This window comes from Saccostrea echinata, unplaced genomic scaffold, assembly GCF_033153115.1.
Source record: "Saccostrea echinata isolate AGI-Se365-2 ecotype Australia unplaced genomic scaffold, CSIRO_AGI_Sech_v1 ptg000033l, whole genome shotgun sequence".
Classification (NCBI taxonomy): domain Eukaryota; kingdom Metazoa; phylum Mollusca; class Bivalvia; order Ostreida; family Ostreidae; genus Saccostrea; species Saccostrea echinata.
In genome coordinates this window covers 9,947,287-9,965,190 of record NW_026889782.1, presented here as the reverse complement: position 1 = coordinate 9,965,190, position 17,904 = coordinate 9,947,287, and the positions used below count along the sequence as shown (strand labels likewise).

The 17,904-nt window shown below is 32.8% G+C and overlaps 1 protein-coding gene across 1 annotated transcript in view; it reads right to left on the bottom strand.

The window, feature by feature from the left end:
- Nucleotides 1-297: 297 nt before the first annotated feature.
- LOC133198097 (uncharacterized) overlaps nucleotides 298-17,904 on the bottom strand; it is a 23,207-nt gene continuing 5,600 nt past the window's right edge. The window contains exons 2-11 of the mRNA XM_061334242.1: nucleotides 16,955-17,098; nucleotides 15,414-15,635; nucleotides 14,091-14,151; nucleotides 13,096-13,232; nucleotides 12,840-12,884; nucleotides 12,034-12,150; nucleotides 10,276-10,410; nucleotides 9,930-10,103; nucleotides 1,409-1,883; nucleotides 298-529 (exon numbers count right to left, since the gene is read on the bottom strand). Of these exons, the coding sequence (XP_061190226.1) occupies nucleotides 298-529; nucleotides 1,409-1,883; nucleotides 9,930-10,103; nucleotides 10,276-10,410; nucleotides 12,034-12,150; nucleotides 12,840-12,884; nucleotides 13,096-13,232; nucleotides 14,091-14,151; nucleotides 15,414-15,635; nucleotides 16,955-17,098 (1,742 nt within the window). The remainder of the gene's footprint in view (nucleotides 530-1,408; nucleotides 1,884-9,929; nucleotides 10,104-10,275; nucleotides 10,411-12,033; nucleotides 12,151-12,839; nucleotides 12,885-13,095; nucleotides 13,233-14,090; nucleotides 14,152-15,413; nucleotides 15,636-16,954; nucleotides 17,099-17,904) is intronic.

Below are 17,904 nucleotides of genomic sequence, written 5' to 3'. Positions count from 1 at the left end.
TATTTTGTTTTATTTGAACATCATTTGACAGAATACTTCGGTCAGATGTTCATTGTCGTAATGGCTATAAAATTTACAATGATAAATGATGATTACATTCCTTTTAAAGATACTATAAACACTTTCCTAGTCTTAATATTGTCCATACATGTACATACCTGTAATTTTCAAAAATAATTTAAAGAAGGATTGCAGAACATTTTTTTCATGTAATAAGAAATCAAGTTCATTATAAACTTGAAAAAGAATTGCCATTTATCAAACCATCATTATCTTAATAGATAATGGCATTTGTTTTTAACCAATTTGAATAATCCCGCCCATTGCATTAGAAGGATGGTCTTCCCCAGTGTACAACAAGCTGTCGGGAATTCTCATCAACTGATTACACCCCGCCCCCTTACAACAGAAGTTGCATTCGATTGGTGCACCTGGCCTTCCAGTGGGCGTGTTCACCTTTGATAGACAGGACGGGTTATCAGCGGAGACAATCCACCATTTGTTGTAGCACTCATTCTCCGAAACACAACTGTATAAAAAAGGCTCTTCAATTTAAAACTAGTTTAAAACAAACAATCAGACGATTTCAAGTGATTCATTTTGTTAAAAAAAAGAAATGTTTAACATGAGCTGCTCCACATGTACATGTATATTTACGAGGGTTGATCCAAAAGTAATTGTCTCAACTGATAGAAAAATCTTTAATAATCAAATGTTATCAACAAAATTTGACATAACCAATACCGCTACCTATTTTGATTTTTGCCTGAAAATTCCTTTCGATTGAATAAAATACTTTTTTAAAATATCAAGATAAAAACAACGTTACGTTTTGTCTATCGTCGCATGTCAAGAATGCTACTGACGTCGTTATGACGTCGACGTTATTTTTCGCCATTTTCAGTTCTTTTGAGTTGTATTACTAAATTATTTTAATTTTGTCCAAAGTTTATTTCTAAATTCATTCATTTTTGCGTAAATTTTATGTATTATCAGATGTAAAATGAGGGTCGAAGCGAAACATCATATAACGACGTCGATAAATTCTTGCCGTGCGGCGATGGACGAGACCCAATGTTGTGTTTTTCTTTGATATTTTTTTAAAAGGTATTGCATATATCTAAATGAAATTTTAGGGCAAAGGTCAAAATGTACAGAGATATTAGTGTATAAAGTTTTGATGAAAACTTTCGATTATTAAAATTTTTATAGCAGTTACTTTTGGATCAACTTCGTACGTCATGTATATTTAATATATCATCTTGTTGTAACTTAAAAAGAACAGATTCTTTGTAGCTGAAACAATCTAAAATGTTCCAATGCAAAAATTTGCTTCCCAGTGCAGTTATATTATCATTATCTGTTTTGTATTTACGTCGTCTCATGTACAAAATGATAAATATATTACCCGCGAGTAATTGTTCTGCTTCCGTCACTGTGTTGTTTCAACGTATTCATGCAATATTCTGATCCAGTATTACACTCCTGTAGATCTGCCGACGAACACGTCACGTTACTACAAGTATGACACATAGGTGGCGCTACCGTCGTACTCCTTACTGTTGTTGTTGTGCTAGGCGTTGAGGTTGTGGATGTTGTTATTGTGCTTGAACTAGTTGTTGTTGCTGTTGTTCCTGGTGTGTTGCTGCGAGTTGTAACAACTGTTGTAGGTTTCTGTATTATTGATCCAGTTGTTGTTTTATGTGTTGTACGTTCATTTGTTGTAAGAGATTTTGTTGTCATGTCTGGAATAGACCTTGTCGATGTTTCCATATACGGCTTAGATGTTGTAGCTTTGTGAGTATTAAGTGTCCCAGTTTGTTGAATTGATATATGGTTTTGTTGTAGTACTGTTTGTAGTTTAAATCGCGGTAAAATAATTACTACAATAGAAAATCAAGAATAGTATTGTGAACATAGTTGTATACTGTACAGCAAGTACTAATGCAAGATGCAAAATAAAACTTTATTCCCCCACCCTCGTTATTACCAGGAGTTGGTTTGAAAATGAAGTCGGAAATGGCTTCTGATTCCAAGGACTACTTTAATTTTAACATCAGTCAATACAAACATCCCTATTTTATCAAGTGGCAGACTTTCCACGGTCAAAATGAAATTTGTTTGAAATTGAGAATAGCAAATCTTTTAAGAAAACATATCCAACAAGACATTCCTTTTTGCCGATGGTAAAATTAATGTTTCTGCCGGCCCTACAGTTTCCAAATTCGGGAATTTTTGCAGAATTTCGAGTTTTAACAGATTGGCGAATGTATATACATACTTTTTTTGTTTTATTACGGCAGATTAATCAGTTTCTGTCATATTAAAAATGTCGGTAGAAAATAAAAAGTCATGGTGGAATGAAATATCACTCTAGGCTGTTATATAATGCAAGTAAGAAATACGTGTCTGATTTGAAATAAAGTGTTCAAAGATCATGATAAAAGAGTCATTAACGCATCATCAACAATACGGTAATTTAGTTACGAAATAAATATTGTAAAACTGCGCATTTACAACTGTAAATGACATTTAACTGTATTATGAACAGTGTCGGAGTCGACAGAGTAGATAAGTTCAATCCTTTCTTTCGTGACAACTACAATCATCTGTTCTCTTTAAAGAGATGTCAATTTGATTAAAAAATATATTTCATAGCCTTCTGTTATGCACTTATTTTTTTTGTTGTGTTTTGTTTCGCTTTGTTGTTGTTGTTGTTGTTTTTGTTTTTATTATACAGTTAGTCATTATGAAGGTGTTTGAATGAAGTAGAATAATTCATGTTATGGAGTAATCCAGTCTTCATACTAGTATTCCAAAACAAATTCCGCATCATTTACATGTACCTTGTCTAACATACAACTAATCAATGTGTCTCTTCTCTCAACATGTAATTTCATTGTAATTAATTAATCAACATTTCTTCCTGTAAGGTCATCATTAAACAAAAATGTTCGATGTACTCCGACCCACATTTTTTTAAGGTAAGTAGGTAGTTTTTTTTTTAATATGTAAGAGACTGAAATTAATATTGTCATTAAAATCATAGACTTAGAAATATATTGAGGTTTTCGTTACAATGTTTACAGGGGACGGCTAGACAGATTTTATATTCTTTGCTGTTAAAGCTTTCAATATAAACAAGCATTCTGAGAGTATTGCATTAGCAATACTAGTCCCCTACCGGCAAGTGTAATCTGGTTCCCGTTAAGAATTGAAAATGCCATAATTCCGTCAAAAATTAATGAAGCGGGACGAAATGCAAACTTGATCTATAACTAATCAAGGTAAAGCAACATACTAAAAATAGCTCAATATCTACAAGCGTTTAGAAGAAAATTGCGGAAAACCCTTAAAAATTAAAAAGGCCGTAATTCCGGCAAAAGTCAATGAAGCGGAACGAAATGCAAACTTGATCTGTAACTCATCAAGATACACTCACGTACCAAAAATCAGCTCAATATCTGCAAGCGTTTAAGAAAAAAGTGCGGAAAACCAAATGGGACAGACTGACAGACAGACAGAGGGACAGACAGACAGACAGACAGAGGGACAGACAGACAGACAGACGGACGGACAGACGGACGGACAGACTCCGAGGAAACCTATAGTCCCCTCCGGTTTCACCGGTAGGGGACTAACAAGCATTCTGAGAGTATTGCATTAGCAATACTAGTCCCCTACCGGCAAGTGTAATCTAGTTCCGTTCCCGTTAAGAATTGAAAATGCCATAATTCCGTCAAAAATTAATGAAGCGGGACGAAATGCAAACTTGATCTATAACTAATCAAGGTAAAGCCACATACTAAAAATCAGCTCAATATCTACAAGCGTTTAGAAGAAAATTGCGGAAAACCCCTAAAAATTGAAAAGGCCGTAATTCCGTCAAAAATCAATGAAGCGGAACGAAATGCAAACTTGATCTGTAACTCATCAAGATACACTTACATACCAAAAATCAGCTCAATATCTGCAAGCGTTTAGGAAAAAAGTGCGGAAAACCAAGTGGGACAGACAGACAGACAGACAGACAGACAGACGGACGGACAGACTCAGAGGAAACCTATAGTCCCCTCCGGTTTCACCGGTAGGGGAATAAAAACATCTTTGAGATTTGATAAACATAACTTTTAAAGAAGATGAAGGCAATCTGTATCTCCTTGGGGAAAAAGGAACCCCAAAAATGTGAAATTAAAAAATATCAGGTGGGGTAATTTTTCACGGATCGGTCGGAGTACTTCAACCAAATCATTTTTTATTGTTGGATAGATTCCTTCAAGAGATAACTCTTTCACTACAAGTAAACAGACGAAAACGTTAGCGAAAACGTAACCCTTAAGCTTTTCAAACTTTGTTGTTGGCTAGATCTACCAAAAATTTAGATTCTTACTTTCGTTTTCGTGAGTTTTGTAATGACATATGAGACAGACGTCATTGCTAGTGTGTACTTCCGAGACACGCACACAGATGTGTTCCAGTACTTCCTGGTAATTGCTTGTAAAACAATTATCAGCTGTCACTAAAATTGAAAATAATATATGTAATAATAAATGTAACTCACTATTGACATAAAATCCTTCGCAAAAATTCAACAAAATCATTCAACCTCTCAATAGGTTGTTTACAAAAATAAAACTATTGGAATATAAAAAATATTTCTTTTTTTTTTAAATCTTGTGATATAAGTATTATTTTATACTTACCATGTCTCGAGTGCTCTAAATACACTGAAACACAAGACAGAATCTATTTCTGTGTATAACAGCAAAAGTAGGAAATGATCAGTTATACATTAAATATATATAAAGTGCTAATGACTCTTTTTTTTAATCAATGATATGTTATCATTTAATTTGCTTTTATTAAATTAAATTTTACAAAATTATTAAATTATACTTTTAATCTCCTTTTGACCAAACAGATACTGTTTTTACTTTCTCCATTTTTCCTTTGAGTGAAACGATATGGAGAAAAAATATTTTCTCTTTTAATTTTTTTATCCTTATACTGAATAAATGGTACACTGAAATGATACAACACTCCAATTACAATCAAAAGACGTTTACAGACTGTTTTTTTTTGTACTGAGAACGGATTAAAAATATGTGAAAAAGAAGACAAAAATAGTCAAAGGTCTAATACTGTCCATAATATTATCATCATCATGATCATATATATTTTTCTTTATCAAACTTTATCAACGAGATTCAACTTTAGTTCTGTCAGATAAGTGTACTATTCAAAGCGAGTCAGATTAATCTGTTTCTTGATTAAGAGATAACTAAATCCCTAATACAGCAAAAATATCACATCAAACACGTTGTTTCCATGGTAACACTGCAATGTAACAATTAATTTTTTAATTATGCTATCTCTGTTACAAGGTCAGTACGAGGGCCATTCAAAACTTACGCGGACTCAGTTATTATGTACTCTTACGGACGTCAAATAGTTAAATGTAATTTCACAGAAACATATTTCCTAAGGATTACAATCAGTTTTTTGGCAAAATTGTTGGATTTTAATTAATTTCTCCTAAAATTATTGCTTTTTTTGATATCGCTGATGGTGCCGTACGGAGCACGACAAAAAATTCGAAAAACAAACGTGCGGAATCCGAAATTTTTACTCATTTATTTTCTATAATTCACGATTTTTTTCCGACAATTTTCTCAAAGGTATCTTTTTATTGTCCTATTATTATGTTTTTAAATTTCTGACGTAATATTTGAAGTACTAACAGAAATATAGCGATTTTCTCCGATGCGATTCCTGTGGAAACAGCTGCAAAAATGACGTCTCGTGAATTGACGGAGCATCGCACTTTTATCAAATTATGTGTAATGCTCGAGAAAACGCCAACAGACCCAAAATATACTTGATTAAAGTTGAGTAAACCCCGTGTATTCTCGACGTTTGTCTTCAAATAGCAAAGTGGAATTTTAGACGGTTAGACCTCAGTAAAAGGCAATTCAGGAGGGGACGGGAAGATGATCATCGACGAAAACTTTATCTGGACTGTTAGGAACGTGATTGAGAGTGACCAACGTCACACTATATTTCAGAAATATCGGCAGTTTTAGGGTTTAAAACAAAAAAAGAATTATATGCTATAGTAGTTTTATAGATTTTAAGCTTGACAAGAAATGATATATGGATGTTTATGCCGAGTGGATAAGGTAACCCAAACTGTCCAGGATCGAACTCTGAGGGAAAATGTTGAGAAAATGAAAGCTCACATTTTAAAAAAAAAATACCCGTGACATCGAAGATTTTTACTGCACCATGACTGCATGATATGTCCTGTTAAATCACCCAAAATTTATATCAATTTACAGCATTTTGAAATGGAAGTTTGATGACCATATAAGTAAAGATTCTTTTATATTATGTGTGACTTTTTGCCCGATTATGTCGTCTTATATTTTTTTTCTGTGCAACAAGTCCGGTTAATTTTTGAACGACCCTCGTATATATTTGCCAGTCTTAATTTTCATGTTTTTTTTTCTCAAGATACCAGATTAACCGAAACATAGCAACATATTTAATTTTGTGTGGCTACAGAGTGTTACCATGGCAACCATGAAAGTTATTTTTAGAATAATATTGCCAATACCTAATTACTTAAGGTAAATTATTTTTCTTGTGTTGTTGATTTAGTTTGATCATGTATAACACCTAACACCTATCATTAATGAATATTTAGCATTTTCCGGCACTAAAAATGTATTCTAAATGTACCCATGGTTACCACTTATTTTGAGATATATTCTAAATACTTTCTTTATGGCATAAATCGCAATAAGGTGTCATGTTTTCGTAAGAATGGTTTGTTTGATTTTCTAAATCTTTGTTAAGGCGCAATAAAGATTCAAAGTAGCTGATAATGTCAATTTTTCAAACTTCTCCTTCTGTTACAATGGCAACCAAGACACATAACAAAAAAAATTATTTGATATATTTTTTGGTGTCGAGCTGTAATAATGGGCAAAGTTTAAGTGTTTACAGAGAATAGTTCTTAATTACATATATTTGGAAATGTAAATTATCAAACCGTGTATTTTATGCTAAAAGGCGTGGCTAATATTCAAATTTGATGCTTCTCAATGAGGAAAATAAAGAGGGGCCAAGACGGGGTCACGTGGTCTCAGGCTGGTTATCAGTTCATAACTACAAAAAAAAAAAAAAATAATAACCCCCCATACATCTTGAAATAGGAAATAAAGAGAATGTTACCTAATTGTCCGTCTGTATTGTACAACAGACAAACATGACACGGTCTGCCAGATATAGAAAACTCAGAAGTTCTCACACAGTTCTTAGTGGCAAATTCAGATTTTTCCTGGAAGCAGTTTCTCACAAAATGTATTTTTGGAATATCTGAAATAAATGTTCATATATATAGGATATATCTGTATAGGTATATAACGTTTTATATTAGCTTTATTCAACCACTTGAAGTAGTTTGTGAAGTAAGTCGAGCATATGTATTCCATGCGTATCAAAGAGTTGGATAAAACTAAACAAACTTTAATATGGATTATTCGTTCTATTTATCTCACTGACCATTTTCTACCCAGTTTCTATCATTTGATAACTTTATTTGCAGGCCTCATTTGTTTTGTTTTTTTCTATTTTATATGTTTACGTATCATTCTTCCAAGATGTCAATATCAATGGTATAATTCTACCGGAAGTATTGAATAAAGCACATGCGCGGATCTAGAGGGGGGGGGGGTCGGGTGGGGGGTTCAGGATCCCCCCCCCCCGGAATTTGCAGAGTTATAAAAGTATACACTGAAGCAAAAAAAAAAAAAAGACTTTGGACCCACTCTATAAAACGTTGACCCCACCATCACCACCACTAATTAGGTGTTTTTCACGTTTGGAAAATGAATTTCCCCCTTTTTTTTGCTTGTCAAGAAATTTTTGGGTTAGATTTTTTTTTTGACTGGGATGGACCCCCCCCCCACCCCACCCCCCACCCCCTCCCCTCAGCTGGAAAAAAATCCTGGATCCGAGCATAACCATGTCGAATTAAGTTTTTCTGTATGCAACAGTTGATATCATCCACAAATAAAAAATATATATATTAATAAATGAATTGAATAAATGCAGTGATAAACTAAATTTTGGGTATGGATGGGTGGGGTTGGCGAGGTCATTGAAATAAGTGGCAGAATATGAACTGGTATTTCGTGTTGTAGTTAATTAAGGATAAAAGCCATTTCGTACCTATCAGCCGACAACACTTCGTAATTTTTCCACCCAGTAAATATTTTTAACTTATTAACTTATTTTCTTATGAACACATTATTTATTTATGGGTATTTGATTCAAACGAATGTTTTTGCTAAAAAATGTACTCACGCATTTTCGAAGGAGTTGTTGTAACAGTTGTGTGTAAACTTCCATCCAATGGTGGATTATCTGTTGGCAACATGTGCAAGTTACAATATTATAATAAAAATGTTATAAACTTAATCTTTGTCAAGATATCTCCTTTCAAACTTATATGGTTAAAACATAATTTAAGAATGACGTAAGAGAATTTGAGGGCTACGGAATCGTCTCCTAGATCATACGTCACTTAGGCCTTTTTTCTTTGATTGGAAAAATGTAATCTTAGAAGTTTGGAAATTGATTTTTTCGTAATTTTCATTATTTCGAGTCGACCTATCTCTTGGAAGACAGGTTTATACAATCAATAATATACATGAAATATGGAGATATCATATATAACGAACATTATTCAAGCTCAAAAGTCCATTCAAACAATACAAATCAGGAGAAGAGAAAACACGGACCTCCAAAACATCAGAGTTGGGATCAGGTGCCATGGAGGAGTGAGCATCCCCCTTCCGAGCGGTCACACCCACCGTGTGCTCCTTGTTATGTTTGAGGAAAACGGAAAAATCCGTAGCCAATTCACTCAGTGTGTAAATAATGGCCTAACAATTAGTATGAAAAACGCCAGTCAGCATTTGACTTAAATAAGGGAAGTTGACAATTGAAAAGTTGAAGTCATCAGGTTTATCATAAAGCTTGGTTGTTAAGTTACCATCTTATTACACTTACACTGAATTCACGATTTACACCAATTTTGCATCAATTTTTAGACTCGTATGTGGAGTTTAATGTCGCACTGTTTTTACCATTTAAGCAAACGAAATCACGATAAAATAATAAAATACCACTTAAATCAGTGACAAAGACTTTGGATGAAGTGTGACGATAATGAACAGTAAGCATGTTTAAAAGTCCTATTTAACAATATATAGTGAGCAGAGAAAACACTTGAGGTGGAATAAGGTGTCATGCAGGATTTAACAATCCCTGTCGATTGGTCCCACCCGTCTTGAGCCTCTTGTCATGATCGTGTAAACCTAAAATCTGTAGACAATTCAGTAAAATAATGGCCGAACAATTTGTATAAAAAACGTCAGTCAACATTCGACCTAAGTAACGCTAAATTATATTTGCAAACAGTCATTAAATCGACCATAGAATTTGAATGATTTTAAATGAAATTGTTGATATCCTTATAACAGCAACTTATTCGTTAGTAGCCTGTCTCGTTTTAGTAATTGTTCCTAAGTAGAACAGGCTCTTTTTTATCGAATCAACTGGGAGAAATAAACCCCGTTTGCAGGTGATAATAGTATATTTCTTCACAAATAAGGGAAGTTGACAAATTTCTCTCTGCTTCTTCTACATTTATTTTAAATATTTTTCTCTGTAATTCTAATTAAAATGAAAAATTATAACATCGGATTCAAAATATGAAAATAACACATAAAATAATAGCAAGAGAAATAAATCTAACTCAAAAATTTAAAGTTCTACATGTACGAGAACTAAATCAGATGATTAGAGGTACAAAATGTTATTTATTTAACACAAAATAATAACTAATAAAGTTTTCTCACTATAAGGGCATTGACTGCAATCTCCGTAGCATCCCAAACTTTGTCTTTTGCGGCGTCCAAAAGGTTGGCCAAACGTTCCAGAAGACTTTTGCCGGCTATAATGACAGTAATGAGGACAATGGTAGGGACAGGTAGTGTCTCGTCTGGATATTTTATGTTTTCTGCCAAATCGGGCTGAAATATAAGAATTCACAACGTTATTTTTACGTAATCGTGTTTCATAGATGGTAAGGAAATTTAGTGACAAGATAGAAAACCCACTGGACAAAGAACTTTTTAGTAGAAAAAAAAAGATTTTCACAATTGATTTAAAACTGAGAAACGAGGAGTGTTTCCAAAGACGTACCAGAAGCTGTACAGTCACAGAACTCGCACGAGTCCGTCTGATTTCTAGAGTTGACAAGATGGCGGACGGTACATTGGGTAGAACAGAGAAAATTCTGCTGATCACATGGTTTTTGTAGTGCTACGTAACTGTTTTCTAAAATATGAAAAAAAATATTTGGTCAGTATTTGGTCATATTTGTAAAAAGAATAAAAGGAAAAGAAGAAATCAATAAAAAAGAGAATAATAATTAGATTAAATAAATAACATCTATAACCCCCCACCCTCCACACACACAGCTTATTTATTGGCAAACAAAAAAAACTATGAAAAAAAAGGGAAAACCAATAAACAACGAACAAACACACACACAAAAAGATATACAACAACAAAATAAAAATTATTTAGTGCATTACAAAAAATAAATAAATAAATGAATAAATAAATAAATAAAAAATAAATAAATAAATAAAATGGAAATTCTGGTGCCCGTTAAACATGAAAACGTGTAAAGGTGATTCCATACATTTACCCTACCAATGAAAAACATCGTTTTATCTTGAAAAGATACACTGAAAATATTCAGTGTATGTATTGTACTAATTGTGCTAAACATAATAAGTGTTTCAAATTCAGTAAGTATTTAAGCACCGATTAAAAGAATGCTGTAAACGTACATATTAAGTAAGTCACTCAAAGTTTAACGCTATTCTCCTCTTCAAATCTTAATACAATGAAACCTGTCTAATCCGACATACATTGGGAGAAAAAAAAATTGTGTCGGAATAGACACGGTGTCGGATTGCACAGTGTCAAACTTGGAAAATAGAAAAATGTTAATGAAAACAAGCATTCTGAGAGTATTGCATTAGCAATACTAGTCCCCTACCGGTAAGTGTAATCTGGTTCCCATCAAAATTTAAAATGTTGTAATTCCGTCAAAAAAATCATTGAAGCGGAACGTAGCATAAACTTAATTTGTAACTCATCAAGATACACTTACATACCAAAAATCAACTCAATATCTGCAAGCGTTTAGACAAAAGGTGCGGAAAACCCTTGAAAATTAAAAGGGCCGTAATTCCCTCAAAAATCAATGAAGCGGAACGAAATTCAAACTTGATCTGTAACTTATCAATATACACTCACATACCAAAAATCAGCTCAATATCTGTAAGCGTTAAGAAAAAAAGTGCGGAAAACCAAGTGGGACAGACTGACAGACAGACAGAGGGACAGACGGACCGACGGACAGACAGACAGACAGACAGACAGACGGACGGACAGACTCCGAGGAAACCTATAGTCCCCTCCGGTTTCACCGGTAGGGGACTAATAAAGGTCAGAATTCAAAGTGAAAGGGATTGCACAGGTGTCGGATTAGACCGTTTCCACTGTATAGCGCACTGGGGATTTTTTTTTAATACACTTGCAATAGAAAAAATAAAAATATATTTGGATCGCATCCTTCATAATTTTGACGCAATATATTTATGTTAAACTTCACGTCACGTTAAACGTTTACTTGGAACTGCAAGAGTTATCTCCACCATCTGTAATTTACGGAAGCCGGTTGGTGCCAAGTAGAAAAAATATTTTATCTGGCGGCCGCCAGATAAGTTTCTGTCGGCCGCCAAATAATTTTCTGGCGGCCGCCATCTAATTTTCTGGCGGCCACCAGATAAATAGATCTGGCGGCCGCCAAATAATTTTCTTCGTACCACAATATTTTAATATTTCTTTTCTTTAATGTCTCTTTGTTCTCTATTTGATTCTCACCCGGACAATGACAATGGTAACAGTGCCAATCTGTGACCCGGAAGTCCACTACAGAACATCCGGGAGGGCAGTCAGACGGTTCCTTCCGGCAATACATCTGGATAAAATTCTCGTTTCCTGCAAATTGATAAAAATGAGTGTTATGAAATACATGGTGGTATATTAAGAACTACGACTTGTCAATAATTTTGCAATGTCAACAGAAAATCTTTACATGAATACACAACAAATGTAAAATAAAATTGTGTTTTGAAAATTATAAGGAGGATTTATCTTTTAATGAGAGATTAGAACGATTGGCCGTTTGATGAGAGGATGATATATTGCTATAAATTTTCATCTTCAATAATGATTCGTCTTAAATTTGTCCCGTATCGTAAACATTTTCATTCAATTAGGAAGAGTTATTCATACCCCTTATCCCCAAAAATAAAGATTTGGGGGAGGATGATAGTTGCATTCCTTTAAATAAAGTTAAACTACTTATAAGAATGTTAAGCAACAAAACACCCACTCAACCCCCCAAACAAACAAATAATAAATAAATAAATAAAAAATTCAAAAAATAAATAAATACAACTAATGCAAAAAAAAAAAAAATAATAATAAAAATAAAAATAACAAAGACGACAAAGCAAAAAGAAAACGAAACAAAGAAACAAATAACCAAACAAAGAAGAATAAAGCTCAAAAAGGCACATATTCAAAAGAAAACAAACAAAAGACAAAACAAAAAACAAAAATATTTCTCCATTCAGCAGGCATTTATAGTTCCATACTTTGTAGAATTTTTATTATCTACTCACCCGCCGCTGTTGTTGAAATCTGAGCGGGTGTCGTTGTTAAAGGGTCTTTAGAGCAAAGTGTCGATAAATGAAAGTAAATGATACATTATTTCACATGACAAAAGACAATCATTTATGGTATATACATGTACATCTATAGTGAAAAAAACCTCACTTGAATCTTAAGCGTGTGTTAATTGAACGGATTTTTATTTATTTACATGCATGTTCTAATTCAAAGTAAAAGCGATTAATAGCATATTAATCTTAATAATACCTATCGAAATACATCTGCACTCTTCGCATCCACTGGGAGATATGGCGAATCGTAAACCCTCGGGGCACCGGAAGATGGGGCACCCAAAGTGAAAACAGGGTCTCGGAACATGTCCCATTTTATTATAATCCTTGTGTCTTACTGGAAATACAAATGAAATGTTAAGATAACAGAGGATATTCATGTTCAAAAGTCTAATTAAACATTAAAAACTGTGAGCAGAGCGAACACCGACCTCTGAAAACAAAGGTAAGATCAGGTGCAATGAAGAGTGAACATACAACAAGCATACGACGCCCCCCCCCCCCCCCCCCCCCGTGTTCCCTTTGTTATGATCGGTTATGCGGAGAAATATGTAGTCAATTCAGTAAAGATATAAAGGCCTAACAATTTGTATGAAAGACGTCAGTCAGCATTCGACCTAAAGATAGACAGTATGTGCGTACGTCAATGTACTGACAATAGAATTTGGAAATGTTGACTTTGTTGATGTCATTGTATCATCAACTTATTTGTCAGTAGTCTGCCTCGTTTTACAGAAATTGCTAGTATCTAGAATATGCTCTTGCGTATCAAAATATTTTTTAGTTTTTCTGAAAAAAAAAATGTATCAACTCTCATTTTTGGGGGGAAAAAACATCCAACCCAATGCTGTGTTGTAAAATCATTTCACTTCAAGCCACTGCATTTATTTTTGCTCTTTCACTGAGACAATGCAAATTTCGGGAACATAATTATTTTCATGCATACTGGAACATTTCAGTTTAAAGTTAATTATGACATATTTCAAGTGTGAATTAGTAACAAATAAAAAAAGTTCTAGAGAGAAAATTCATAGAAAAATTTTCTTTTTAAAAGGGGAAAGACTGAACCGAAATAAAGGTATGTTAATGTTTATAAGAATAATATACTCAGTGTTATAACAAATATAGGCACTGTACCACTGTAATCATACAACTTCTATAATAGACTAGTACATATAAAAGTCAATGAACTTACTTGCATGTCTCTTATGCAAGGAGAACTTTTCTGGATACTCTCGTCTTCCTAGAATGTCTGTATGTTAAAAAAAAAATAAATGAAGCATCTCATGAATTAATCAAATAAAGATTATACTGATATGCATATACATAGAATTTCGAAAGGGAAAAAAAATTATTATACCTATTTCTAATGGAACAACTCCGTGTCACTTTTATATTGTTATTTCTTATAAATATTCATCTGAATCCAGTATGATAAAATAATTCATACTTGCAGAAAAACTTTGCTAAGGAACCGCTATATTATTCTACAAACCAAACTGCCAACCTTTTAAGAATATTCGGAGATCTATTTTTTCATATTCCGAACAAAAGTGTTTCATTTGTCTTTTCTGTAACAAAATGTCTTTTAAACAGATAAGAAATAACCCCCCTTTTCATTTTTTTCACGTTTCAACCTTGATTCAATCATTATATATTTTAAAAAAAAAAACACTTTTTTTTGTTTTGTTTTGTGTGTCATGGGTATATGCACACTAATGTCTTATTTTAATTGCAATGTTATATTGTTAAACCTAATTTGTTGACGGTTTTTAGGAAATCGAGTAGATGAATATTGAAAACTTCATGAAGGAAGGGAATTAAATTTAATGATCATTAAGGATCCCCTATACACTTCACAATGAAGAGTTAAAATTTCATACTTTATGCAAGCAGAGAGATTTGCATTTTGATTTAATGTTGAACACACTGAAATCTTAATATTAAGTAAGTTGCGGTAATTTCTTCTCTCCTTCAATACTTTGTTCTCTTTGAACATTTTCCGGGGGGGGGGGGTGTAAATGACATGTACCCTTTGTTGAAAATATAATACCTCAAGTCAATAGTCAATAGTTAATAGTTTCAACTTTGTACGATATAATTTTCTCAGTCTATTTTTTCATTAGTGTAGAGGGTCCTTAAAAAGAGGAATAAGGCCAGTGTGGTAAAATAGCGCACACGGTCTTTGAATATGGACAGTAACCTTGAGCTTATTTATCAAGGTCAACATTCAAAACAACAAAAACAACCCGAAATATAGCGAGCAGTGTTAATTTTAATTTCCTTATAAATGAATTCTTTAGAAATCTAGATAAAATATAACGTAGTATCAAATGTCAAAAATATGGTTTCAAAATCTAGCCTTTTCAAAACTTATGATTTTTCGTTGAAATCTTTTAAAACACTTCTGTGCAAATAAATAATAACAACATATATTTTTAAATCATAAAAACAATTAGAGTTTAATTAAATGGATGCATTTGTTGACTGAGGAAAAACTTAAAAATTACTCACTAAAAAAATCCCTGTCACACGTGCACGTCTCACATGTGGTTCCATTGGTGAATGTTATATTCTCTCTCTTGCACAAGAGTGGACAGGCCGCATAAAACTCAGAACATGGATGTTTAAGTCTAGTGTAAATAATGTTATTGGCCATCCATTGACCTTCTGGGAGCGTAGGCCTGGGAGTCGTTGTCGTCGCGGGTAGAGCAGTAGTAGACTCCGGCCAAGCGACTAAAAATAGCAACACAGACAATCCTTGAATTACGCTATCCATTATGTTCTCTTAATAGCAGAAGAAGGTGCAGAAATTTTCAAAATATGCCAAACTAAGTTGTTCAAACTTCTACTGGCATATTGCGACACTGTCTGGACTTTCACTCTACGTTCATAATAAATAGCTCGTTAGATAACAAGACAAAATTGTTTTGAAGGCAGGGAAATTATTTTTGGATTGGAATAATGATTTATCTTTGGGTTGTTCCATCCAATGAAATAATGAGTTTATCTTTAGGTTGGACCACCCAATGGTAAACAAAAAATTGTTGTAATATTGTTTGACCACGAGTGCAGGGGATGTGACCTTCAAAATGTAAACTTCGCATTAATGCATTTCGCATTTGTTTGTAAGTTAAATGACCGCAAGACTATATTGAAACATTTCCTCATTTTACGTGCATTGCCAAATTGTTTAAGTTATTTTCTTGAATATAATTGTCATTGCTTTGGAAGAGATACATTTATCAAATCGATATCTTTAAACTTAAAAACAAATTGCATATATTTACAATTAATGTTATTTCTGAAAATATCTTATTTTGGCAGATCGATTCAATCGGTAAACTGCTAAAAAGTCTTACTGAATGTTATTTATTCTCAGTGTATAAACTTCAAGATTTAAATCAAATAACAAGTGTATCTAGCGAATAACAGATAATATTTAAACTTTAAAGAAGCTATCTTTGTCCAGATTTTCATTATTATTTTTGTTCTATTTATTTGTTTGTTTGTTTTGTTTGTTTGTTTGTTTGTTTTTTGTTTTGTTTTGTTTTTTGTTTTGTTTTTGTTTTTTTGTTTGTTTGTTTGTTGTTTTTTTTTTTGCTTTAATGATTTGCTAATTTATAATTTTAATAAAATCTTTTTCGGGATTTTTGGCACTCATGCTGAATTTTCCGTAATTTTTAGAAAAATAACAACACCCAAAACAATTTTCTACTGCACAAAAACTTTGACTGCCACTGTTAAATTCTGACAATACACGTTTTTAAAACTATGTTTCATTGGCGGGAGCAATTTTGCTCAATTTGTAGAGGGCGTATCAAAGCTAAAATAAAGTTCTGGAGACAAATTAAAGAAAGTTATTTATTATTGGTTATATGGCTGACGAGCTAAAAATTTTCCATGTAAATAAAATGCAATAAATGTATTCCCTTGTGGAAATAAAAGTGATTAAATTTTTACATCATTGATATATAATGAAATACGATGAAAAAGAAATCAGATAAAAATATTTTTCTTTATAAAAATGATAAATAGTCAATTGAAATACTTACTGGAGAACCTAGGATCGTCACATACACAAAATTGGCAGTTCAGACTTCCGGTCATGTAAGAAACGGAACAGGAAGTGGAACACAACCGGAACTTCTCCAAACAAGGATTATCCAGGGCGTAGAACTGTGGTTTAGTAACACTAGCTGTGGGTAGGAATAAAAATATCAAAAGTCAATTAATGTTGTCGCTAGTAACTTTAACCACGTTTGGATAAAGAATGAAATCTTTTTAAAATATTCGAACAATAACTATTTATTCAAATTTTATGATTTTAAAATATATCAATAAACATACAGTGCACATGAATTTAACTGAAAACGACTTTTACAGGATCTAAATAATTACTAAAGTTTTGCAAAAGTTATTTTTCAGTGAAAAACATGTATTAATTCAACATTCACATAAGTATAATTACAATGATTGTAAACAAGTACAGTGTATGTCTGCCTTTTTTTTTACCCAGTCGGAATTGGCAAACTACATTAGCGTAGGAACCAATTCAAGGTACATAACCAAACTTGATTTTACTCAAATGCACTTCAAGGCATCCTCAATAATTCGTACATGCGTACTTTAGTAGAAAATCCCCCACTATATCCACGGAACAACAAAATATCAGGGTGATTTATTTATTATCCAGGTAAGGTCTGCTAAAAATAGATAATATGCAAAAGCCCATTTCATGAACACGAATAAATCACAAATTTTAGACTGATGTAAACATTTTGACTGAAACTCTTTTAAAAATTTATTTTATTTATTTATTTATTTATTTATTTTTTTTGTTAATTGTCAATCTATATGTACTATAAGATAAGGCTATTCAGTGCAGCCTAGGTGACCACCGACCTAAAGATCTAGATTTAAAATAACTCCCAAAAAACTTCGTATCTGCAATAGCATTCAATACATTAATCAGCAGTTTACATATCTATTGATTAATCACCAA